Consider the following 26299-nt stretch of genomic DNA (forward strand, 5'->3'; position numbering starts at 1 on the left):
GCCAATCACCCGATCTATGGCAAATGCTTGAAGACCGTAGCGTGGCCAGGCGTTAGTCTAATGTGAGGCGACCGCGCACACACGCCCTGACGTTTCATCACTAAGACTTCCTCCGAGAGCGTGTGTGCGCGGCACGGTCGGTCGATATTTAGCAGCAATATGGCGCAGGTGCACTCGGCACCGTCGCCGCTACCCGGAAGTGAACGTGACACGTCCTCCTCCGCTGCGCAACGTCACTTCCTGCAGACGGACTTCCGCCCAGGACAATGATATACACTAGTATCAACTTCCGGTTCCTGCTACTCATGTTCCCACAATAACAAGGACGCCGGACAACTGCACAGAGCAGATGTACAAGATCAGTGCCTACTTCCGACCCAAATATACCGCATCCATGTATCATTCGAATGCCCATCATTTTACATAATAAAACAACACTGGGTCATAAAACACATTAATCAATTTAGATATTAAAATGCATCAAATCCACCAATCGTAGGAAATACATTTCATAATAGGTATATATAGCTGAAAAAAATATAAAAACGTATTGGATAAAGTAATAACCTGTATATATAAAATGCACATTTATAAAAATTTAGCTTAAAATAGGATAAATAATCATACGTACACTAAGTGTATACATATAACGATATATACTAGCGCAGGATATATCAGAATGACATTAATAAAACGCAAATTTAATATTCTCTAAAACCCCTAAAATATCAACAGATAAAAAAACTCATCAAGAAAAAACTGGATCAAATCGATAAAAAAGAGCATAAAACTTACTATTCTTGAAAAACACCAAACCCACACATAATTAATAATTACTAATAAAACAATTGATATCCAAATCAATGTTCAAACCTTTGGGATGTAAAGATTCAGTCAGGTAGATCCAGTGTGTTTCGCATTTAGACAGTTCGCGAACTCTAACATAGAAACATAGAATGTGTCGGCAGATAAGAACCATTTGGCCCATCTAGTCTGCCCAATATATCTGAATCCTATGAATAGTCCCTGGCCCTATCTTATATGAAGGATAGCCTTATGCCTATCCCATGCATGCTTAAATTCCTTCACTGTATTTGCAGCTACCACTTCTGCAGGAAGGTTATTCCATGCATCCACTACTCTCTCAGTAAAGTAATACTTCCTCATATTACTTTTAAACCTTTGCCCCTCTAATTTAAACCTGTGTCCTCTTGTGGTAGTTTTTCTTCTTTTAAATATGCTCTCCTCCTTTACCGAGTTGATTCCCTTTATGTATTTAAAAGTTTCTATCATATCCCCTCTGTCTCTTCTTTCTTCCAAGCTATACATGTTAAGGTCCTTTAACCTTTCCTGGTAAGTTTTTTTCTGCAATCCATGTACTAGTTTAGTAGCTCTTCTCTGAACTCTCTCTAGAGTATCTATATCCTTCTGGAGATATGGCCTCCAGTACTGCACACAATACTCCAAGTGAGGTCTCACCAGTGTTCTGTACAGCGGCATAAGCACTTCTCTCTTTCTACTGCTTATACCTCTCCCTATACATCCAAGCATTCTGCTGGCATTTCGTGCTGCTCTATTACATTGTCTTCCCACCTTTAAGTCTTCTGAAATAATTACTCCTAAATCCCTTTCCTCAGATACTGAGGCCAGGACTGTGTCAAATATTCTACATTCTGCCCTTGGGTTTTTACGCCCCAGGTGCATTATCTTGCACTTATCCACATTAAATTTCAGTTGCCAGAGTTCTGACCATTCTTATAGTTTTCCTAAATCCTTTTCCATTTAGGAAAACTAGAAGAATTCTGTTGGATCCTCTCCACACTGGATCGACCTTTTCCACCCCCCAAAATTTGAGATGTGTGGGATCACTGTTGTGATAATCACGAAAATGTAGGGATACATTATGATCCTTAAAACCTTTTCTAATGTTTGCAATATGCTCCGATACTCTGATGGCAATAGTACGTTTGGTTCTTCCGATATATAGCAGATTGCATGGACACTGTAAACCGTACACAACATGCGTACTGTTACGTGTTATTAAATCTTTAATCTGAAAGCATTGTCCGTTAGGCAAAATCCTGTTGCGGGCAATAATCCTAGGCAAACGGGAGGGGGAGGGCAGCCAGCCCCTAATCAGGAGACTCAGCGGCCGGCCCCGGCTTCGAGTACCCCAGGATGTCCCCCTAGGGGCAACTCTGGTCCACAGGGCCCTAAAGGGGCTAGACCAAAGAATTCTAGTTCTTATTATGTCCAGGGAAATTATAACGGACATCAGTTAAATGTGGACACATATGGGTATCAGGTAGATCAGAGACCCAGTTCCCCATATCGAGTCCCTACGCAGAATCGTTTTGAACCATTGATTCAACATAATGAGTTCAATTCCCCAATCCCACACCTACCTTGCCCTTTTCAATGGAGAGGAGGAAGAGGCAGGGGGGGGGGGAGGAGAGGAGGCAAACCCTGGAGGGGGAGACCTCAAGGGTGGGGTCCTCCCCAATCTCAGGGGCCGTACCCCTCACAATGGGGACATCAGCCAGGCCCACACCAACGTATGGGAAACCACATGTCAGGGGATGTAGGGCTGGACGCAAACAGCAAAAAAAGAAGGAGGGACTTTGATTAAATGGTATCTATAACCTAGCAGATGTGACTTTGACCAATAAAGAATTGAATATATTGCACGCAGGTTTAAAATCTGCCAAACAGAAACCGGTAAACAAATTTAATGTATACGTAGATTTGCACAGATATATAAGAAAAATAAATCTTAAGAAATATTATCTTAATCCTGCACGATCGGTAGGTTCTACCAGAGCTGGACTGATGAATTATACAGTGGGTGTGGATAGTGGACTCAAAAATAATTCACTATTTAACCCACAGCAGTCCTCAAATCAGCATATTGAGGTGTTTAAAAACCTTGTGATTCGTGACCTCAAGGAGATTCCCACAAAGAAAGTGGTAAATCCCAGATACATTCAAGAAGGGTTACAATCTCTCGAAAAGAGAAAAAACGTGATCATTAGACCGGCAGATAAGGGGGGAGGTGTAGTATTATTGAAAAAGGAATACTATCATGCTCAACTGACCTCCCTTCTGGCGGATGCTGACACATATAGAGTTTTGGAAAAAGACCCTACTTTACAATATAGACGGGAACTGAGTGTATTGATAGATAGAGGTTATGATATACATATCCTTTCTAAAAAGGAAAAACAATATCTTGCACCGAGCTTCAGTAGAATTCTAACCATTTATACCTTGCCGAAGGTGCATAAAGATCAATTCAATCCTCCGGCAAGGCCCATTGTAAATGGGATACAATCGGTTTCTTCTAGATTGGGAGAATATCACTTTCTACAAACCAGTGTGATCCAATTGAGATCCTATTTGCGGGACACAAAGGCGTTGCTTTTGGCTCTTAAAGCGGAGTTCCACCCTGGATTTTTTTTTTTTTTTTTTAATACCCCCGGGACAGTCAGGGCTAGTACATTCCACAATGGCTAGCCTCTGATCTGTCCCGGGTTGCACTTACCTGTTAGGACAAATACTTACCTTGCAAACGTCTTGTCCAGCGCTGCCATCTCAGATGTGGGCAGCTTGAAGCCAGCGAGATCCCCTTCGGCGTCTTCTTCCGCCTTCTTTGGTCCCACGATGCTCTGCGCCGGCCCCGACGTCACTTCCGGGTCGCGCGCGTCATCCCTCTACAGCTTCTGGGCATGCCCAGAAGCTGTTTAGAAGGGGATGACGCGCGCGACCCGGAAGTGACGTCGGGGCCGGTGCAGGCGCAATGATTCCTGGGAGCTATGACGTTCAGCTCCCAGGAATCATTGCAGAGCCAGGAAGTGACGACGGGCCGCGGCCGAGGAAGGAGGAAGAAGGAAGTAAGGTAAGTATTTTTTCTTCGCTACGAGGTAAGTAAAAAAAAAAAAAAATATGCGATTATCCATTTCTTTTTCAGGTGACCCGGAGCGAGAAGATGGAGGCAAGTATAAAAATAGGGTGGAACTCCACTTTAAGGATTTGTCTCTACCTAATAATGAGGACATCTTCCTGGTAACAGGAGATGTTGCCTCATTATATACGATCATTCAACATGATGATGCCCTCTTGGCATTCAACTGGGCTTTTAGTAAGCGAGATGACATTCCTGAGTGCCAAAAGAGATTTTTGAGAGATGCCTTAGATTTTTGTTTGGAGCATAATTATTTTTGGTTCAATGATGTGTTCTATCAGCAACAGAGAGGTGTGGCAATGGGAGCCAAGTTCGCTCCAAGCCTGGCGAATATATTCATGGGCGAGTGGGAGGACCGCTTCATATATGCTGCCCAATCTAGAGAACTAGTGATTTATCGTCGCTATATAGACGATTTGTTCTTTATTTGGGCAGGGAACGAATACTCTCTTTTGGAATTTTGGTATTCCAACAATATCAAATTAGATTTTAATTGGAGTCGAACTAACATTCACTTCTTGGACGTGGAGATATCCCTTCTGGAAGGTGGTCTAAAGACCAAGGTCTATTTTAAGCCCACTGACCGGAACGGATATCTCCCCGTCCACAGTGGCCATCATCATAAATGGTTGTCCAACATTCCGAGGGGACAGTTTCTCAGAGTAAGGAGAAATTGCACCACGGATGAGGACTTTGAAACCCAGGCCCAAGTCTTAAAACAAAGATTTGTTGAAAAGGGGTACGAAATTAAGAAATTAGACACCACCATTGCCGAGGTAGGCAGTCTTTCACAAAATGAATGTCTTAAGGATACGGTGAGACTGCCCACAGCATGAATGGAGTTTTTTAACCCAGTATAATGCGCAGCATCAGGAGGTTGAGCAGATTTTTAAAAAGCATTGGCCTGTGTTATGTATGGACAAAGTTCTAAGTGGGGTATTACCTGAGAACCCTTCGTTCATATATAGAAGAGGGCCCACCTTTGGAGACCAAGTGGTCAAAAAAGTGCTGGACCCCCCCATTAAACCTACGATGTTTTGGGAGAAGACTGTAGGTTTTTTTGCATGTGGAAAATGCAAAACATGCAGACAGGTGCGTACACACCTGAGGAACCTCACAATGTTCACGTCTCCCTCTAACGGACAATGCTTTCAGATTAAAGATTTAATAACATGTAACAGTACGCATGTTGTGTACTGTTTACAGTGTCCATGCAATCTGCTATATATCGGAAGAACCAAACGTACTATTGCCATCAGAGTATCGAGCATATTGCAAACATTAGAAAAGGTTTTAAGGATCATAATGTATCCCTACATTTTCGTGATTATCACAACAGTGATCCCACACATCTCAAATTTTGGGGGGTGGAAAAGGTCGATCCAGTGTGGAGAGGATCCAACAGAGTTCGCAAACTGTCTAAACGCGAAACACACTGGATCTACCTGACTGAATCTTTACATCCCAAAGGTTTGAACATTGATTTGGATATCAATTGTTTTATTAGTAATTATTAATTATGTGTGGGTTTGGTGTTTTTTAAGAATAGTAGGTTTTATGCTCTTTTTTATCGATTTGATCCAGTTTTTTCTTGATGAGTTTTTTATCTGTTGATATTTTAGGGGTTTTAGAGAATATTAAATTTGCGTTTTATTAATGTCATTCTGATATATCCTGCGCTAGTATATATCGTTATATGTATACACTTAGTGTACGTATGATTATTTATCCTATTTTAAGCTAAATTTTTATAAATGTGCATTTTATATATACAGGTTATTACTTTATCCAAAACGTTTTTATATTTTTTTCAGCTATATATACCTATTATGAAATGTATTTCCTACGATTGGTGGATTTGATGCATTTTAATATCTCAATTGATTAATGTGTTTTATGACCCAGTGTTTTATTATGTAAAATGATGGGTATTCGAATGATACATGGATGCGGTATATTTGGGTCGGAAGTAGGCACTGATCTTGTACATCTGCTCTGTGCAGTTGTCCGGCGCCCTTGTTATTGTGGGAACATCAGTAGCAGGAACCGGAAGTTGATACTAGTGTATATCATTGTCCTGGGCGGAAGTCTGTCTGCAGGAAGTGACATTGCGCAGCGGAGGAGGACGTGTCTCGTTCACTTCCGGGTAGCGGCGACGGTGCCGAGTGCGCCTGCGCCGTATTGCTGCTAAATATCGGCCGACCGTCGGAGGAAGTCTTAGTGACGAAACGTCAGGGCATGTGTGCGCGGTCGCCTCACATTAGACTAACGCCTGGCCACGCTACGGTCTTCAAGCATTTGCCATAGATCAGGCGATTGGCCACCAAGCGTTTATGCATTATTGAATGCCTTCATTCAGATGAATTACAGTACGTAGACATCCTGAGGGGAGTGGAGCTTTATGTGTGTTTGCTTTTATATAATAAATTTGCAGAATTACACTATGTGGCCCCTACTCTTCATTTGCATGTCATCATGAATGGAGTGACACATGAAGGCAAATAAGGTTTATATGGAGTTCCGAGTTTTCGGGTGCTGGAGATGTCCATATGGTGATCCTATCTCACTTTGAGGGAGTTATTTTGACCATTGATCTGGTGAGTTCCAGAAGAGAGGGGGGGGAGCACCGGTGATTGGTGGAGTCTTGGTGTATAAGAAATCCTTCACACCCTTCCCTTTATATTTGGACTGTTATCCATGAAAACCGGCTTGTTTGAAAAACTGTAATAGTTGCCTGTTATCATTCCTTTTATATACCTTGTCATAAGCATATCCATTCATTAGCGCTGTTAGTGTGGTGGATTTTTTTCTAAATATTTGGATTATCTATTACACCTTTGTTAGTAATATAATAAAAATGACATCAATTGTAACAATGCAGATAATGTACAGATCCTAATGATACTATCAGTGATTGTTCCTCATCTACCTGATGATGGTGAGGAATGGTGTGACCTTCCTGTGTGGAAAACAGAGGATGGGGACATCTCTCTGGTGGGTTCCCATTACTGGATCCATCTGTAGGAAACACACACACTGACTGAATACATTGTTTCTATGTGTTTATCAGATGATGGGGGATCTAGGTGGACCCTCCGTACTGCTCTCTCCTTTACAATAAAGTCTCCTCTTACCCGGTGAGGTGAGGGGCGGCTGATTGTCCATCATGACGTCATTGTAGAGATCCTTGTGTCCTTCTAAATAATCCCACTCCTCCATGGAGAAATAGACAGTGACATCCTGACACCTTATAGGAACCTGACACACACAATGATACAGTCACCATCCAGACACATCCCTTGTCTGTTACTGGATAATGTCCCAGAATTCCCAGCACCGCTCACCTCTCCTGTCAGCAGCTCCATCATCTTCTTAGTGACTTCTAGAATCTTCTGCATGTTGTGTCTCTCAGGTTTTAGGGAGTCACATGTAGGCACTGTGATGGTCATGTGATCACCTGACTTCAGAAGAGGAAATCTCTGTATTGAGGAATCAATCGGAATATCATGTTAGAATCCCAGAATCCTCCTCACCTCTCCGATCAGGTCTTTGTTTTGATAATAGAGATAAGAGTGATGTCATGTGACCTCCCAGAATCCTCCTCACCTCTCCGGTCAGCAGGTAGATGATCTCCAGGGTGAGGTTTAGGATCTTCTCAGTCATGTGACTCTGGTCCTCCTCCATCTTCATTGGTGCCGTCATTTGATCTATACAGGTCTCCTTGTAGACGGATAACTTTGGGAAATGAAAGTAAAAATTATTTGGATGGCATTGGTCACACAATATTAGGATGTGGATTTGAGGGGGGGTAATGGTTGGAGGGACATTGGGAGGAGGAACTGTGGGTGGCGCTCTGTGAGGTTTCTGTACACAAAATCATTTCTCCTGGGTGCGTCCCTCTTCTCATAAACTGAAAGATGAACTTTGTCGTTGGGCTTTGCCAGGACACATCTTATTCCTGTGATCTCTGTGTACTCCGGAGACTTTACTCATCACATTTTAGGCTGAATATCTGAGACTGGGATCATTACGGAGACATTTGTTTTCAGGACATTTACTAAAAATTACATGTTTCCTCTTTCTTCCTATTTGTATCTTATAAAATAATGACATACATATTACAATCCCCCTAAATAGCCCCCCATTCCTCGCTACTAATAAAAGACCTATAATCTGTTAGTATAGTATAGTATGAGGCGAGACGATGAGAAGATGATTGGTGGGAAAGGTGATACATCTCCAAAATGAAGAGAATGTTGCGGCCCCGTAAGTGGGGAAATGTTCTGCCTCTTAAGGGGTTAATGTAGGTTTCCACACTATATATGTGTGTATCATCATCTGCTGGAGATAAAAGACATCACAGTGACTATGGAGGAAGAGGACGGACATGATGGGGGGGAGGGGGGGGGTTACTGGGTGTAAATAGAAAATGAGATCTTATTACCTCCTTTGCTGCCACTTCCAGCGATGTCTCCTCTCTACTTCCTCCCGACTCACCTCTCACCCGGAACTTCCTGTCTGTAAATTACACCACTTCCTGTCTGTATTCCATAGAAACTCTCTGTCTGGTCATAAGTGAGATCATCACCTTGTGGAGCACAGAGGAACTGCAGCCCCAAGAAATATCTCATATTAGTGATTTAAATATTCTTAAAGTGCAACAATAAAAATGAAAAAATCCTTTAAATATAGTACCTGGGAGGTCCCCTTAATGTGCCTGTAAATTGGAGCATCTGTAGCATGCATAAAACATGCTGCAGCAAAAACGAGTCAAATCACAATTAAGATGACTCGCAGTTACAATTGCCTGCATCCGGCTATTGAACAAAATAAGGAAAAAAAGGGTGCAGGGTCCGGTGGGCGTCGTGATCAATTAACATCCAGGGGCACTATTTTTTTTTTTGATAAAGGACTTGTCAAAAACTGTTTCCTGTGGTTATTCATTTTTGACACTTTTTTGGTGAATGGGAAGAGGTATTATGTGCCCAGTACCCATTCACATAGGGAGGGCAGGATCTGGGGACCCCTTTGTTAAAGGGGCCATCCAGATTCTGATAAGTCCCCCACCCACAGACCAGGGTTGTCGTGAAGAGGCCCTTGTCCCAATCAATATAGGGACAAGGTGCTTTGGAGTGGGTGCAGAGCCCCACCTACCCCATGTTGAGGGCATGTGGTCTGGTATGGTTCAGGAAGGGGGGCGCTCGCTCATTGAATAAGGGTCTGGTATGGATTTTTTTTAATTTTATTTTAGTGTGGGGTTCCCAATGAAATCCATACCAGACCCGAAGGGTCCGGTATGGGCTGGAGGGAAGGGTCCATGCTGTTTTTATTCTTATTTTTTTTTTTTACTGACACTTTTTTTTTTTTTAATTCGACTGTCATCTGGGAAACCCATTGACAGCTGATCACTCATGAGTTGTTAAGGACGCTGCAGCCAGCTTCCCGGCCCTTCTCCTTAACAACCAGCTTACACTGTGTCTTGATTGGGCAAAGCTTTGCCCAATCAGGGTGCAAAATGCACTGTGTAGCACTCGCAGTGCATTGCAGGGTGTTCATCAGGGGTGAACACCCTGCACATTCGGGTGTTTCCTGAAGGACCAAACAGGCAAATGTTCGTCCCAAACTCATGTTTGGCCATCCTTAGTGCTGAGTTCTTGAATAATGTCTACACAGTGTTTCCAGATTGGCTTTATCACCCCAACGAGCTCGCTCCAGTTCATGGATGTAATCATTATGTTTGGATGATCTCACCAGTCAGGAGCCTTTCCTGTCTTCCTACATGCTACCTTCTGAGGATTTTTCTATCCTTCCAAACAAATGTATGAAATCATCCATGAGTCCTCCTTCTATGTGATCTAGAAGATCTTGAGGCACAATGCCTTTATGGATGAAGTGGATGACCCAGTTTTTTATATTATTTATTGTTTTACAGATTTTTTCACTCCAGAATTATTATATTTATATAAGCATTCAAGGAATTGCTATTACTTTGAGAGATCTCCACGACCATTCCTATGTCATCATTACATCCTTGCAATTTACATTAAGCATCTTCATTATGGGTGGACTAAAATATATTTTTATGCTTTATGATATATATTTGCATTTTCTTCACCAAAAAGATCAATTTCGGGAGTTATCTGTTTTCTTAGGTATACCTTTGTTTTTAACTTAACCTTATAAAATAAATATTATACATGAATGGTTATTGTGAAATGTTTCTCAGGGCTGCAGTTTCTCTTAACTCCAAAAGGTGGTGACCTGGACAGGCAGTCTCTATGGAATACAGACAGGAAGTGATGTCAGGTACAGACAGGAAGTGATCTGGAATAAAGACAGGAAGTTCCATGTGGTATGAAGTAACCAGAAGACATTGGTGGAAGTGAGAGCAGAGGAGGTAATAAGATCTTATTTTCTATTTACATCCATAATAAAAACATACAGTATATACTGTGGAAAGCTAGAATAACCCCATATATTTTACACATTTATAGTGTGGAAGCTTTTATCAACCCCTTCAGGGGCGGAACATTTCCCCACTTACGTGGCCGGAACATTCTCTTCATGTTGGAGATAAATTCTAGTAATATGTTCTTCTAAACAAACAGCACTGACAATAAATAGACAAGACAATGACCATCCTGACCATACATGGCCTACAAAAGGCAATTATGTTATTGAATATGTTCCCCTTGATAAGGCGCTCTAGTGGCCAGTGATGGCACCACACCATAAATTGTACCATGAAGGGCGCCCCCTACAGGTTCTGATGAAGTCTGCCTAGACTTGTAGCAGGAGAAACGCGTTAACTGTGGGGGGGTTCTCACAGAGCCCCTGAGGCTCCTCTCTTGACATACAGTGGAACAGCCGAGCTTGTACAGGAATTACCAGCGTACTACAGTGAAACACCTACCAGGCATGCGCAGACCCGCAGGCTGAGATGCCACGAATCAGAGACAGGTGAAGGCATTGGGTGCTGGCGAGCAGAGAACTCCAGGCTTCCATTTATGATGTGGATAGTGACGGCCACCGGGATAGCCGTGGCTTCAGAAGAACCACCACCCATACACTGAACTCTGAGTCTCCCCACCGCAGCTGCTGGACACAGTTCCACTATCTCTGGTTTCACTAACCATTTGGAGGACTTTGGCCATATACTGTAACACGGGGTAATCTGTCTGCCTATAATGGGGGTGCACGGTCTGACATGTACCTGGATGGCATCCTGACTTTGACCACCATGGGGCTTAAGTAAAATATTCCTATTCAACATTATATCCTATTCAAGATTTTGATTACATCTTTGGGATTTCACTCAGTGACTTTTGTCTTTGAATAGTTTCCACCTGGGGATGTTCCGTTCACTTCCCAAGCATCTGATTGGTGTATTGCTCACCTGCCCTCTCAAACACTAAGGATCCACAGTACTGCCTCTCGATGTTGTTTGAAAGTCTTCATGATTGATTTCCATGTAGCTCTGTTATGCTCATGACATTAAGGATGCAATTGTTCTGAGGGTGGCGATATACATTAGCTTACTGTTCTGTCTATGTGAGTCTGGGTCCTGTGTGTGCGTTTTTATATTACTTACAATGTTGTTATATTAGTGTTGGGTTGAGATTTCTATTTTTCTATATGAATTTCAATAAGTCTAAGGCTGAGTTCACGCCTATGAAAATGATACAATGGACAGTGCTGTTCACATTATCAAAACATGAAGCATTGCGTCTGTTCAAAATTTGAATCCTCATGTCGACTCAGGAGGCGGTTGAAGCCTTTCAATGCATCCCATTCAACTCTATGGTAATGCTTCGCGAACGCTCTGGCAGGCAGATGCGGAGCGGTTTAGGGGGGGTTAGAATTAGCTTATTGACTGTAATGGAATAGGCGTTTGTGGAGTAGTTTTATTGCACCTTAATGCTCGTCAAATGCTTTAAAACTGCCCATTGGGCTTTTGGAGAGCATTTTTAACTCCTCATTAACACTTGTAAATCTCCAGTCTAACGCCCATACTAAAGCTCATTAAAGTGAGTTTAATGCCCATACTAACGCTGTAGGAGCGTTTTGTTAAGCATTAGAAATGTAGTCAAGTGTGAACAAGCCCTTATTTATGACATGCTGACCCACGTTTAAATGGTGGAATGACAGATGATTAATTATCCTCCCAGCTTTTTGATGCTATCTATCAGTGGCGTCTTATCCCTTCTATTTGTTCTCTTTATTTTGGAGATAAATTCTAGTAATCTGTTCCTCCAAACAAACAACACTGACAATAAATAGAGAAGGCAATGACCATCCTGACCATACATGGCCTACAAAGGGCAATCATTACAATATGCAGCCAACACAATGATGGAGTGCAGGGGTCAGGAGTATGGAGCATAGAGCCCCTTACATTGCTGGACAGGAAGAAGAAAACATTCCACAGGCAAAGGACTTTGAGGGAAGAGGAGGTTGTAGGGCTCAGGGGGACGCTGAGGTAGGGAGGGAGGCTTTTGGTCTATGATGGTCCTCCTACCTGCACCTACTTCTCAGACCTCCTTACAGAACTCCTTCTTACCAATCTCACTGGTCAAATTAAAAAAAAATTCCAAGTGGAATAAAAAAAGGCAGTCCTTTACCCCTTGGTGGGCATTTCTTAGAGGAGGTCTGTCTTCACAGTATTGACTAAAAAGTAGTTAGGGGTCAGTGCTATACATCTTCAGGAGACAGTCCAATATCTTCCCATGACACAGGGTCTGGCAGTGCACTGCTGGAATTCAGAGCCCCAGGAACCCACTGCCGCTCTGCACAATGTGCTGGATGCTACAGAATACTTGGCAGCCAAGAAAACAAACCCCTCTCCCTGCAGTTCTTCTCCTACCCACACTGGACTGCCTTGGAGGAAGCAGAATAGAACCCTTCCCCACAGCTCTCTACTCCTCCAGCAGCATCCTCCTGCTATCCAATCCCTTCTCTTCAGAGAGTGACAGTAACATCACTCCTGTCAGTAAGCAGGCTGCGGGAGATTGGAGCCTTGCAGCTGGAGTTTTGGTAATTATCCCGATTAGCCAACAACTCCGGACAAAAACCAGCAGTAGATTACCCTACATTGACCTTACAGCACTGCAGAGGAAACCAGTCAAAGGAAGGATCCTATTTATCATTCCTTGTCTGCAGATCTAAAAACTAATCAAATCCTGTTAAGAAACCAAAAAAAACCCAACCAAGAAAAGGGAATTTCTGATGATCCGGCAGGCCAAGAGGATCAGAGACTTCAAATTTGTAGCAAAACACTAAAAGGTCCAAACTAAATGTGTTCCCATGGGAGCAGTAGTTCTTAAATGTACAGCAACCCTCCTATTACCCCCCCCCCTCACACCCACATCCAATTATTGTGTGACCAATACCATCCAAATAATTCTTACTTTCATTTCCCAAAGTTATCCATCTACAAGGAGACCTGTATAGATCAAATGATGGCACCAATGAGGATGGAGGAGGACTGGAGTCACATGACGGAGAAGATACTAAACCTCACCCTGGAGATCATCTACCTGCTGACCGGAGAGGTGAGGAGGATTCTGGGAGGTCACATGACATTACTCTTATCTCTAATAATAAAACAAAGACCTGACCGGAGAGGTGAGGGGGATTCTGGGATTCTAACATGATATTCCTATTGGTTCTTCAATACAGAGATTTCATCTTCTGAAGTCAGGTGATCATATGATCATCACAGTGCCTCCATGTGACTCCCTAAAACCTGAGAGACACAACATGCAGAAGATTCTAGAAGTCACCAAGAAGATGATGGAGCTGCTGACAGGAGAGGTGAGCGGTGCTGGGAATTCTGGGAGATTATCCAGTAACAGACAAGGGATGTGTCTGGATGGTGACTGTATCATTGTGTGTGTCAGGTTCCTATAAGGTGTCAGGATGTCACTGTCTATTTCTCCATGGAGGAGTGGGAGTATTTAGAAGGACACAAGGATCTCTACAAGGATGTCATGATGGAGAATCAGCTGCCCCTCACATCACCGGGTAAGAGGAGACTTTATTGTAAAGGAGAGAGCAGTACGGAGGATCCACCTAGATCCCCCATCATCTGATAAACACATAGAAACAATGTATTCAGTCAGTGTGTGTGTTTCCTACAGATGGATCCAGTAATGGGAACCCACCAGAGAGATGTCCCCGTCCTCTGTATTCCCGGGATTCCACACAGGAAGGTCACACCATCCCTCACCATCATCAGGTAGATGAGGAACAATCACTGATAGTATCATTAGGATCTGTATCTGCATTGTTATCATTGATGTCATTTTTATTATATATTCAGAGTGAAAACCACGGGGATGATAATATTGATGTTAAAGAAGAGTATAAAGAGGAGGATGAGGAGTATGGAGTGATTGAGGAGTTTTCAGAAGGACACAAGGATATGATGGAGCCACCTAATACCAGGAACCCACCAGAGAGAAGTCCCCGTCCTCTGTATTCCCGGGATTCCACACAGGAAGATCACACCATCCCTCATTGTTACAAGGTTTGTGGGACAGAGCATCTAGAACTCGAGGAGACAATGTGTAGATTTTTATGTGATGTCACAGTAAGAAAGCTTATATTTTACAGATGACATTCTTTCATTTTCTTGATTTAGAGTGGAGATCCAATCGATATAGAAATTGAGGTGAAAGCAGAAGAAGAAGAGACGTATGTGAGGGATGATCAGCAGTCTATGGAGGAGGATGGAATAACGGGGACATTTATAGAGGAGGACACTCCTACAGAGATCAGCACAGGTGGGTCATTAACACTAAATACATTCCTCCACCCATACTGCTCACTGATTGGTCCATATTAGGGCAGGGCCTGGGTGAAATCAGCCTGTAATACCCTGGTCACTTTCCTGAGCATTGTTCCCCGTCCTGTATTCCTGTATTTGTGCTGCAGACACAATTCATTTATCTAGACTGGATTTGTGGAGATTCTGGATTTTAACTGGCAGCAAAATGTTGATTTCTCACCATAGATCAACATAGGCACCTGGGCCTGTGCATTGGGTCTTCTGCTCTCTCCCTGGGTCTAGCAATTCTCCCAGCATTACTTGCTCTGTTGTCTGCTGGCTGTGCCGGGTGGAGGGATATGTCTGTATAGTCTCAGACCCATGTCACTGAGTGCAGTCTCAGGAGATGGGAGGGATCGGTGTACTGTATTTAGGTTTTGTGCTGCCCTAGGCCAGACTAAATTCGTGCACCCCCCAATTTAACTATGACCCACCCCTTCCTGTCAAGTCCACACCCTTTCCTGTTTCAGACCCGCCCTGTCATCTGTAAACCACACCCCTTCCTCTTAGAGCTCCACCTCTTCCTCTCTGTACATTAAAGGTGGGTATAAAGTTCCTACTTGTATTTTTTGTTTTGTGTACCATTTCAAATGTTGTATCTATTATTTTAAGAGATAGAAATCATCAAATAAATAATGAAAAGTGTAAAATTCGATCATTTTACAAAGATCAGTCATCCATGTCAAGTATACTTTATGGATCACAGCCGCTCTAATTGGTTGAATTAGCACGTGGTCAGTCTATGTGAGCAGTGACACCATACCAAGGTTTCAACCACTGTTATTGGACATTCATACACCACTTGCACCATTCACACAAGACAGTGCCACTGTACATATCGACACATCCAGTCTTTTATACTATTTACGCCTTAGCACACACAATCACACACCATTCACTCCGTACTTGCATCAATAACTTCATTATGAAACTGATACGATGATAGTTTAATTAAAGTTATCTAAGTTTATTAAAAACAATATATAATTATTTTAAACTGAAATAAGTGCAAATTGTTGAATCAGAGAGGAAAATCAAAATACAAAATCAAACTAAAGTGGCTTTCGCCGAACTCTCTGTGTGGCAAAGCTGTTAAGCTCATCGTAGTCCAAAGATTTTGTGAGTTCTGACTCAATTGCCAACACAGCCATTAAGTTCAATCTTTCCTTTACCATTCTGGATCGCAAGTAGTTCTTTACACGCTTCAAAGTTGAGAACGAAGGCTCAGCTGAGCAGTTAGTTGCTGCTGTGCATAAAAATATTCTGAGAGCAATGTCCACATTTGGATAAATACTTTGGTATCCTCTCTCTCTCTCTTATCACTTGGGACATAGCTAGAACAGAGGTATGTTCTGCAGAAGAACTTAGGAGATATGAACGAAAGTGGAGGCACTCATCAAAAAAACACTCCGGTTCCAAGTCTTTGCTGTAGGAAGTACAAAGCTCTGTAGCATGCTGTGATATTACTCATGGTTCAATTTTTGTGAGGTCCGTAATGAATTTAAACTTTCCAAAGAAAGAGTCGTATGCAGTTTTTCTTCTCTCAAGTTCAGCAAGCAAGTTGTCACAAATGACATAAAAGGTGTTGATCCGGAACTTTTCTTGAGCTTCCTCTTCCTGCGTCTTTCTGGAAGTTGCTGAGCTTTTCCTCACTTGCATACCTTTCCTCTTAATCTCCTAATTCTGGACACTTGATTATTCTATTGCTGTAGCTTCGTAAGTGAGGAACATTTCTCTGGTGTCTCGAACAAACTGGATCACTGACTCGTATATAGCTCTACCACAATTCTAACATCAATGGCAATGCTTTGGATTTTTTTGCTAACTGCACCAAATCTTTCTAGGATAGTACCCCACAAACCACTCATAAGTGCAGTCTCCAGACGTTGCAGTTTATTCAGTAGACCTTCTGCTTCCTTGCATGTTCCTGGTGACTCTGCTGTATTTTCCTTAATTGTTGTTAAAGCGCAGACTTCTAGAATCCAATTCCGATTTAGGCTCCGACAGGCATCTTCCCTGGCTGACCACCGTGTGTCAGATAGTCTCTTTAGGCTCCGTTCACATGTGAGCGTATGGATCGCGGGCAGAACCGCCGCGGTTCCGCCCGTGATCCGGAGATTATTGCAAATCGCGGGATGCCTAGCGTTGCCCGTTGATTTGCAATAGCCCCCCAAACGCCGAGCGATGTTGCCGCGATTTCCGCCTGCCGAATCGCGGCAACATCGCGCAAACAAAATCGCGGGACGCAATACGCTCCAAAGAAGTACAAGAGCTTCTTTGGAGCGTATTGCGTCCCGCGATTTTGTTTGCGCGATGTTGCCGCGATTCGGCAGGCGGAAATCGCGGCAACATCGCTCGGCGTTTGGGGGGCTATTACAAATCAACGGGCAACGCTAGGCGTCCCGCGATTTGCAATAAATCTCCGGATCACGGGCGGAACCGCGGCGGTTCTGCCCGCGATCCAAACGCTGACATGTGAATGCAGCCTTAAAGCTAGAGTGTTGGGCACAGATGATAAATGTTCTTGTAAAATCTCCCATCTGTGAGTGGAAGCACTATTAAAGGTATAAAGGTACTGTAAGAGACAAAATAATGCACAAGCTTCATTGCAACTTTCAGCAGCATGCTTTCCTACTAGATTGTGCAGAGCATGGAATGCACACAGCAAGTGGGTTTCTATCCAGAATTCTGGCTTGCAATCCTCTATAATGACCGGACATATTGCTTGCGTTGTCATATGACTGACCACGACAGTTGGCAATATCAAGGCCATATGACTGAAGAGTGGCAAGGACCACTTCGGCCAGTTGTTTCCGATTTTATGTCAAAGATTTGGAATGAACCGTAGGAAGCGCTCAACTGGTAAACCATCTTCCTTGACATATCTTAAGATGAAGGACAGCTGATCCATGTGGGAGCTATCAGGTGTTGAATCTACACTGATAGAATACCGTATATACTGGAGTATAAGCCGAGTTTTTCAGCATGTTTTTTTCATGCTGAAAAAGCCCCCCTTAACTTATACTCGAGTCACGTTCTTGCTTACCTTTTCCCCGGTCAGTGCGCATGCGCCGCCGCCGCTCGGGAAAGCCCATACATGTTCGGCTATTCCCGGGCAGACGACGCATGCGCAGTGACGTGTTGGCGCCGGGCGGTGCCATTTTTAAATGTAAGGCGGAAAGGTAAGTGAGACTTCTCCACAACCCTGCATCTCCTCGGGAGAGGCAGTGCTGTGGGCATGGTTCAGGCATGGCACAGAGAAGCTCCTGTACCATCTCCTGTGCCATGCCTGAGCCATCTCCTGTACCATGCCTGAACCATCTCCTGTACCATGTCCACAGTCCTGCATCTCCTGTACCATGCCTGAACCATCTCCTGTACCATGCCCACAGCCCTGCATCTCCTGTACCATGCCTGTACCATCTCCTGTACTATGTCCACAGCCCTCGCACCATGCCTGCAGCCCCTGTTTTGGGTCTTGTGGTGGTCCAGTTGGGTCCAGTAGCTGCTGCATTTCCCAACCTAGGCTTATACTCGAGTCAATATGTTTTCCCAGTTTTTTTGTGGTAAAATAAGGTGCCTCGGCTTATATTCGGGTCGGCTTATACTCGAGTATATACGGTAATACGTCGCAGCCTTTGCCTCCTAAACTATCTGCTTTGTAACCTTATCAGCCATAAGCTGAATAAACTTCTCGCGTGTAGAAAATGAGAGGTACGATGTGACTCCTTTTCCTGCATTGCCATAACGGGCAATATTTTTGTACACAATATGTTCAGCTATAAATGGGTCAAATTCTGAAAGAAATTCAAATATCATCATGTAGTTTCCGTTGTGTGTGGAACCAAAACGGTAATTTTCCCTCTGAAAGCAAGCCCTGGAGTGCCAAGTGCCTTAACAGCAGCAACAACTCTTTTTAATACACTTCTCCAAGATTGGATTTCATCGGAAAGCGGTTTTGTCAGTTTCTCCTCAATTCTCCCCAATATACATGTTCTTGATTTTTAAAGCGAGCACGCAGGATTTGTGTTCCGTTGAACGCTCATGCTCATTTAATCGTGCTGTGCCATTTTTCCAGTCATTGAAACCACTCCCTGCCAACTCCCCATTTGCTTTGGGAGTAATCCACCTAGCTCCTTTGTGGTTTCTCTCCATTACATTTTTTTTTTTTAAAGCACTTTAAGACCGGAAGGATTTTCTCCCTTCAGGCCCTATTTTGCGATTCAGCACTGCGTTACTTTAACGGACTATTGCGTGGTTGTGCAATGCTGTACACAAATAAAACTGATGCCCTTTTTTTTTTACACAAATAGAGCTTTCTTTTGGTGGTATTTGATCACCTCTGAATTTTTTTTTTTTTTTTTTGTGCTATAAACCAAAAAAAACCGACATTTTTGAAAAAAAAAAAAATATATGTATATTTTTCACATTCTGCTATATTACATTCCCCCCCAAAAAATTAAAAAATCAAAATAACAATTTAGGCCGATTTGTTTTCTGTTAAAAAAAAAAATGGCAATAGGCGTATTTTGATTGGTTTGCACAAAGGTTATCACGTTTACTAACTAGGGAAAGATTTAGTCATTTTTATTTGATTTATTTGTTTTTCTAGTAATGGCGGTGATCAGCTATTTTTAGAGGGACTGCGACATTGCGGCGGACAGATCGGACCCCTAACTGACATTTTTTACACTTTTGGGGGACCAGTGACATTACTACAGTAATCAGTGCTAAAAATATGCACTGTTACTGTAATAATGACACTGGCAGGGAAAGAGTTAACCTAGTGGGTGATCAAAGGGTTAATTGTAAGCCTAGGGCAGTGTTTACCAACTGTATGGAGGTGGGGCTTGTGAAATGACCATAGAGACCATTGTTCCTATATAGAAGGATCACAGGAGCTCTGTGATCATTTCAGAGAGAAGAACGATCTGCTGTAATTACAACATCCTCCCGTCCTTCTCACTCAGCGGGGAGTAATTGTGGGTGCCCGACGGCAATTGCGGCTGTCAGCCCTGTGGATCGGCATCCCCGCTGCCTAGTGGGGATGGCCCCCTAGAACCACGCATGTGACCGACTTAGTACTACATTGGTTCGTGCAGCCGAGCCAGCTTGCTGCAGTAAAACTGCAGCGGACGGTCGGCAAGTGGTTAACCACTCGCTGACCGCCTACCGCAGAATTACTGCGGCAGGCTGGCTCGGCTGCGTGAACCGATGTATGGGTACATTGGTTCGCGGGAGCGCTCCTGGGGCCCCCACTAAGTAGCGGGGATGCCAATCCACAGGGCCAGCGTCCACAATTGCCACCGGGCACCCACAATCACTCCCCACTGAGAGAGGACGGTCAGATGTTGTAATTACAGCAGACCATTCTTCTCTCTGAAAAGATCACAGAGCTCCTGTGATCCTTCTATATAGGAACACAGGTCTCTATGGTCATTTCACAAGCCCCGCCTCCATACAGTTGGTAAACACCCCCTAGGCTCACACTTAACCCTTTGATCACCCCTTGGTTAACCCCTTCCCTGCCAGTGTCATTATTACAGTGACAGTGCATATTTTTAGCACTGATTACTGTAGTAATGTCACTGGTCCCCCCAAAAGTGGCAAAAATGTCAGTTAGGGGTCCAATCTGTCCGCCACAATGTCACAGCACTGAACCTATTCTCTCTGGAGAAGAGACGATTGAGGGGGGATATGATATCAATGTACAAATACTGTACTGGCGACCCGAGCATAAGGAACAAACTATTCAGAGAGAGGAGATACAATAAGACACGTGGCCACTCACTAAAACTTGAGGAAAGGCGGTTTAACCTTAAAGTGCGTAAGGGGTTCTTCACTGTAAGAGCGGTAAGGATGTGGAATTCTCTTCCACAAGCAGTCGTATCAGCAGGGAGCATCGATAGTTTCAAAAAATTATTAGATGGACACCTTAAAGACCACAACATACAGGGGTATACAATGTACAACATACAGGGGTATACAATGTACGGTTAACAGCAAACACACACACACATCATAGGTTGAACTGGATGGACTGATGTCTTTTTTCAACCTCACTATGTAACTATGTAACAGTCCCGCTAAAACTCGCAAATCGCCACCATTACTAGTAAAAGAAATTTAAATAAAAATGACATAAATCTTTCTCCTAGTTTGTAGACGCGATAACTTTTGCGCAAACCAATCAAAATACATCGTGATTTTTTTATACTAAAACCATGTAGCAGAATACAAATTGGCCAACAAGGATGAAAAAAATGTTACTTAAAAAATTTTTGGGGGATCGTTGTATAGCAGAATGTGAAAAAAATTGTCGCTCTTATTTTGTTTATAGCACAATAAATAAAAATCGCAGAGGTGATCAAATACCACCAAAAGAACGTTCTATTTGTGGGGGAAAAAGGACATACATTTTTTTAGGGTACAGTGTCGCATGACCGCACAATTGCCTGTTAAAGTAATGCAGTCCTGAATTGCAAAAAATGGCCTCGTCATTAAGGGGGAAAACCTTCCGGTCCAGAAGTGATTAAAGCTTGGAGCAGTTTGCAGTACATGAACTTTGTGAAAGAGTTATAATAAATACATATCAATTATAAAGGTGCGCTTCCTAAATGATAAACAAGATTATCATTACACCATACATAGGAGTACACAAAAAAACATGAATGGTGAAAAATGAAAAGTCTCTTTCAAATGAAGATGAGTGATAATCTCTAAATTCCGTGACGGAGTCACCAATGAAAGAAATCAAATAGATGTGTTGTCACTGTGATGAAAAGTGCTCAAGGTGGCCTCTTACCGAAAGGTAAATCCAACGGTGAAAAGTGACGGTGACACCCTAAAGAGAAGGTGGGTTCTTACGACAATTCAGGGAGTAGTGAGCTTTAACTGAGATACCCAAGGATCCACTTCCTGGTCAGCTTAGAATAGAAATATTCTCCACTGGGATGGATGGATGGATCAAGCGACTCCTTTATTTCATTATTTAGGAAGCGCACCTTTAGAATTGATATTTATGTATTTATTATAACTCTTTCACACACTCACCCTATTTACAGTGCTGCTTCCAGTTCACATTTTTTGGTTTCGCGCACCTTTCACTCTCTATTTTGATTACATGAACTTTCACTGCATGTGAACTGTTTAATGAGTTTGCGTTGATTTCAGCTTGCATGGAGCACTTTGCACACGCTGAAACCAATGCAAACTCATATAACAGTTCACGTACTGCAAAGTGCTCCATATTTGTTTAAAATATATTTTTACTGCAAAAATTTATTGGAATTAATAATTTGTAATTGGAGCAATAGCAATGGCAACCTAAAATCATGATTCCTGGCCTGGGGGTTCCCTTGTCCTCTCTCTCTCTCTCTCTCCCCCCTCCTCCTCGACATAGACCCCGCCCAGGGAGAAGTTGGTATCCCTTACATGCCACACGGAGGAGGGTAGGCGGAGCATTAGGTTCCGCCCCCACCCACTGTTTGAAATGCAGCCAGTCTGGCCACTCACTGCCACTCTATGGGGGCGCCAGTCCCTCCCTCCCTAGCAAGTACGTACGCCCCCCTTCACTGCTGAAAGCCGGGGACTTTGTGTGTGGGAGGCCATAATCCCCTCATCACTGTCACTCCTATAAAACACAGTTCTCATTGTTTCCTCACTCTCTGACTAAGGTCCGTGAATAAAGAAATGAATTGGTAGGATATCAGAGGACCCATTTACTAGTTACCTTGAGGGTGTAATTGTAAGATCATCAGAGACAAAGCTGCCTGATGTGGGCGGAGTCCTGATTTAGGGGAACCAATCTGCTCCTGTCTAGTAATAATCTTTGTATTTCTATTTTAGTACATGGACGGGAGATGAGGAAAACATCTGAGGATTGTCTCACTTTGTCTCCAGACTGTAAAGTAGAAGATGAGGACATCACACAGTATAGTCCAGGAGAAAACCCGGCTACCTCAAATGTCCATCCGGCACCACACAGTGTAGATGGACCATCGTATTCCTCTTATCCTGAGGAACCTCAGACTGTGAGGGGCGGTGCCATCCTTCCAACAGATAGGAGGTTTTCCTGTACTGAGTGTGGGAAGTGTTTCCAATCTACATTCCATCTTAATGCGCATAAAAGATCTCACACGGGGGAGAAGCCGTATTCCTGTCCTGAGTGCAAGAAATCTTTTTCCGTAAAGTCCAGTCTTTCTAAACATTGGAGATTGCACACGGGGGAGAAGCCTTATATGTGTTCTGAGTGCAGGAAATGTTTTTCTGATAAGTCAAATCTTTATAAACATCAGAGAATCTCACACGGTGTGAAGCCATTTTCCTGAGTGAGGGAATTGTCCCTCACTGAAGTCCTGTCTTCCTGTACATCAGGGATCCCACACAACCCTCGAGGTGTATTAGTGCCTTGAGTGTGGAAATGTCTTCCATAAGAATGTTGGTGGACATGTGGGGAAGAAGCACACTCTGATATACACCTCAGATATACTCTGTAGCTGATCTTCATCATGTAAGAAACACTTCATAAGGAACTCAGAGATCACCAAAGACATGGATGAAGTGTTGTACCTTGTTGGCCATTGATAGCAGTAGAAAAATAAAAATGGAGTCATTACCAGGGGCGGACTGACAACTCATGGGGCTCCCAGGCAATAAGAGATCAAGGGGCCCCTTGTGTCCCTGCCCGCACTCAAGCCACACCTACACAAAGCCCCACCTACTTCTTGCACTGTCCACAATACATGTGTTAATCACAGAATTTCTCTACACTGTGTAAAATAAATGTTTATTATAGAAGACAAAGAAAAACAAACTTACATTAAATAAAGTGAACCAAAAGGTACATTTCCAAAACTAAGGTTTTCATAGATTTACACAATATAACAGGTGCAACAAATGTTTTCTTAGCTGAATGGTTTAATAAAAAAAGACCACCAATGTAAGGAGACCTTCTCACTGACCACCAATGTAAGGAGACATTCTGCTCACTGACCACCAATGTAAGGAGACATTCTGCTCACTGACCACCAATGTAAGGAGACCACCTTCTTACTGACCACCAATGTAAGGGAACCTCACTGATCACAAATGTAAGGAGACCTTCTGCTCACTGACCACCAATGTAAGGAGACCTTCTTACTGACCACCAATGTAAGGAAACCTTCTCACTGACCACCATTGTAAGGAGAGCACCTTCTTACTAACCACAAATGTAAGGAAACCTTCTCACTGACCACCAATGTAAGGAGACCTTCTGCTCACTGACCACCAATGTAAGGAGACCTTCTCACTGACCACCAATGTAAGGAGACACCCTTCTCACTGACCACCAATGTAAGGAGACATTCTCACTGACCACCAATGTAAGGAGACATTCTCACTGACCACCAATGTAAGGAGACGTTCTCACTGACCACCAATGTAAGGAGACATTCTTCTCACTGATCACCAATGTAAGGAGACCTTCTTCTCACTGACCACCAATGTAAGGAGAGCACCTTCTTACTAATCACAAATGTAAGGAAACCTCATCACTGACCACCAATGTAAGGAGAGCTTCTGCTCACTGACCACCAATGTAAGGAGACATTCTTCTCACTGACCACCAATGTATAAAGACGTTCTCACTGACCACCAATGTAAGGAGACCTTCTGCTCACTGACCACCAATGTAAGGAGACCTTCTCATTGACCACCAATGTAGGGAGACCTTCTCACTGGCCCCCACTGTTAAGAGACTTTCTGCTCACTGATCACCAATGTAAGGAGACGTTCTCATTGACCACCAATGTAAGGAGACATTCTTTTCACTGACCACCAATGTAAGGAGACCACCTTCTTACTAACCACCAATTTAAGTAAACCTCACTGACCACCAATGTAAGGAGACCTTCTGACTGACCACCAATGTAAGGAGACATTCTTCTCACTGACCACCAATGTAAGGAGACCTTCTGACTGACCACCAATGTAAGGAGACATTCTTCTCACTGACCACCAATGTAAAGGACATTAATCTCACTGAAAAAAAATCTAAAAATGTCCCGCGCACTGGAAAATATTTGTGATGTTTATATAGGTTTGCTTGTTGTTATATACGTATGAAGAAATCAGAAGGAGAGATCCTAGGAGTTTGCTGCTACCCCTATATTTCCTAGTAGGAAATCTAGATAGTATATAAGGGAGTGTGGGGTAGGCGCTCCTCTGTATATCAATTCACGGATATAAGTGAAGTGTGTTATTTGCCTGTAAAGTGTTGTGTGTATTTTTCCTGTATCTTTATAGATGGATTTAATTACAAGCTATATGCAATCAATATTAGAAGATTAATCAGTGCATAAGCCCAAACACAATAAATAATGTGATGTGCAAGACAAACAGTGCTGAAACGAAATACCTTTTCCACCACTAGAGGGAGTGGTGTGCACATAAATAATTATGCAATATACAGTGAATGCTATTGCAAGTGAATTAATGTGTAATGTATATCAGTGCCACAATATGCTTAGAAAAAATAACCAATATAAAGTGCTAGAAATAGGTGACCCTCCGTGTGTGGTCTGTCTACAACTTCTTAAAAAATTGTGCAATACAAGCAGTGCAAAAAGTGTCAATGCATATAATCACATGAGAACAGTGTTTTTGACATTCCTAAAAAGTCCATACAAAAATATAAAGTGCTTTTTCCGAATTCCGTGCCAGTGTATGCAGTATTCCACAGTCCTTAAATAAAGTGCATAAATCCAATTGGGGTCCTTCCCCGTGATCTTCTAATGTTTCCAGGTCTACACCAATGGCTAAAGTGACTTGTGCCTTCCCCTTTCCTTAGTGCATAGAAGGCTCGTCCAATGTGCTTCCCCCCTATGGTTATGCACTCACCGCAATCTCCTTACCCCTGCAGGGGTACACAGCCTAATCTGCAGTAAGGATGTCCTGGTTTCCCCGGCTTATCCTAACGCCTCCTATGGTTCCTCGGCTCCCAGCATGGAAAGATATTAGAGAACTCCCATTGTGTAGTATTTTCAAAATTTTATTGTAATAACAAGATATATCCACTCACAGTTTAGTATTCAGATATGCAGTACGCTGTGCAGCGTGGATATCCGGGTCCGTGTGTTCCACGGCTCTCTACCAACTCTAGCGGAAATTACGCTGGATGTCCCGCCCTACGCATTTCATCAGAACTACGTCCTCAGGAGCGGCGTCATATTGCCTCACCTCCGCTGTATTTATACACTCCACGTTACTAGGCAACCCTTGAGTGTGATCGGCGTCCTATTGAGAACTATTGCCATATCACTATATTGCTACGGAAATATCGAATTGTATGCTAACTATCTCTGTTATTTCAGTGCGCGGAGACTCGTATTCTTCATACCACGTGATCCGCGGCCATGTTAGGTGCCAAATGCCCCATAGATTTATACGCCAAGGTTTGAATTAATAAATACCATTGCAATTTAATAATAAGGTGCATATTAAGGTATGAAAAATATTTTGGGTTGCTT

General features: G+C 43.0%; 3 protein-coding genes across 3 annotated transcripts in view; 2 read left to right on the forward strand and 1 right to left on the reverse strand.

The window, feature by feature from the left end:
- LOC309550686 (uncharacterized protein) overlaps nt 1-26299 on the forward strand; it is an 801473-nt gene that overhangs the window by 577182 nt on the left and 197992 nt on the right. Inside the window, exons 7-8 of the mRNA XM_082251021.1 lie at nt 14604-14745; nt 22638-22957. Of these exons, the coding sequence (XP_082107147.1) occupies nt 14604-14745; nt 22638-22957 (462 nt within the window). The remainder of the gene's footprint in view (nt 1-14603; nt 14746-22637; nt 22958-26299) is intronic.
- Nucleotides 1-26299, reverse strand: part of LOC309550702 (uncharacterized protein) — a 975511-nt gene that overhangs the window by 408234 nt on the left and 540978 nt on the right. The gene's annotated exons all lie outside the window — the stretch shown is intronic.
- Nucleotides 1-26299, forward strand: part of LOC309550720 (uncharacterized protein) — a 590048-nt gene that overhangs the window by 162957 nt on the left and 400792 nt on the right. The window lies entirely within an intron of this gene.

This window comes from Pelophylax lessonae (assembly GCF_965119305.1).
Source record: "Pelophylax lessonae genome assembly, chromosome: 3".
NCBI lineage: Eukaryota > Metazoa > Chordata > Amphibia > Anura > Ranidae > Pelophylax > Pelophylax lessonae.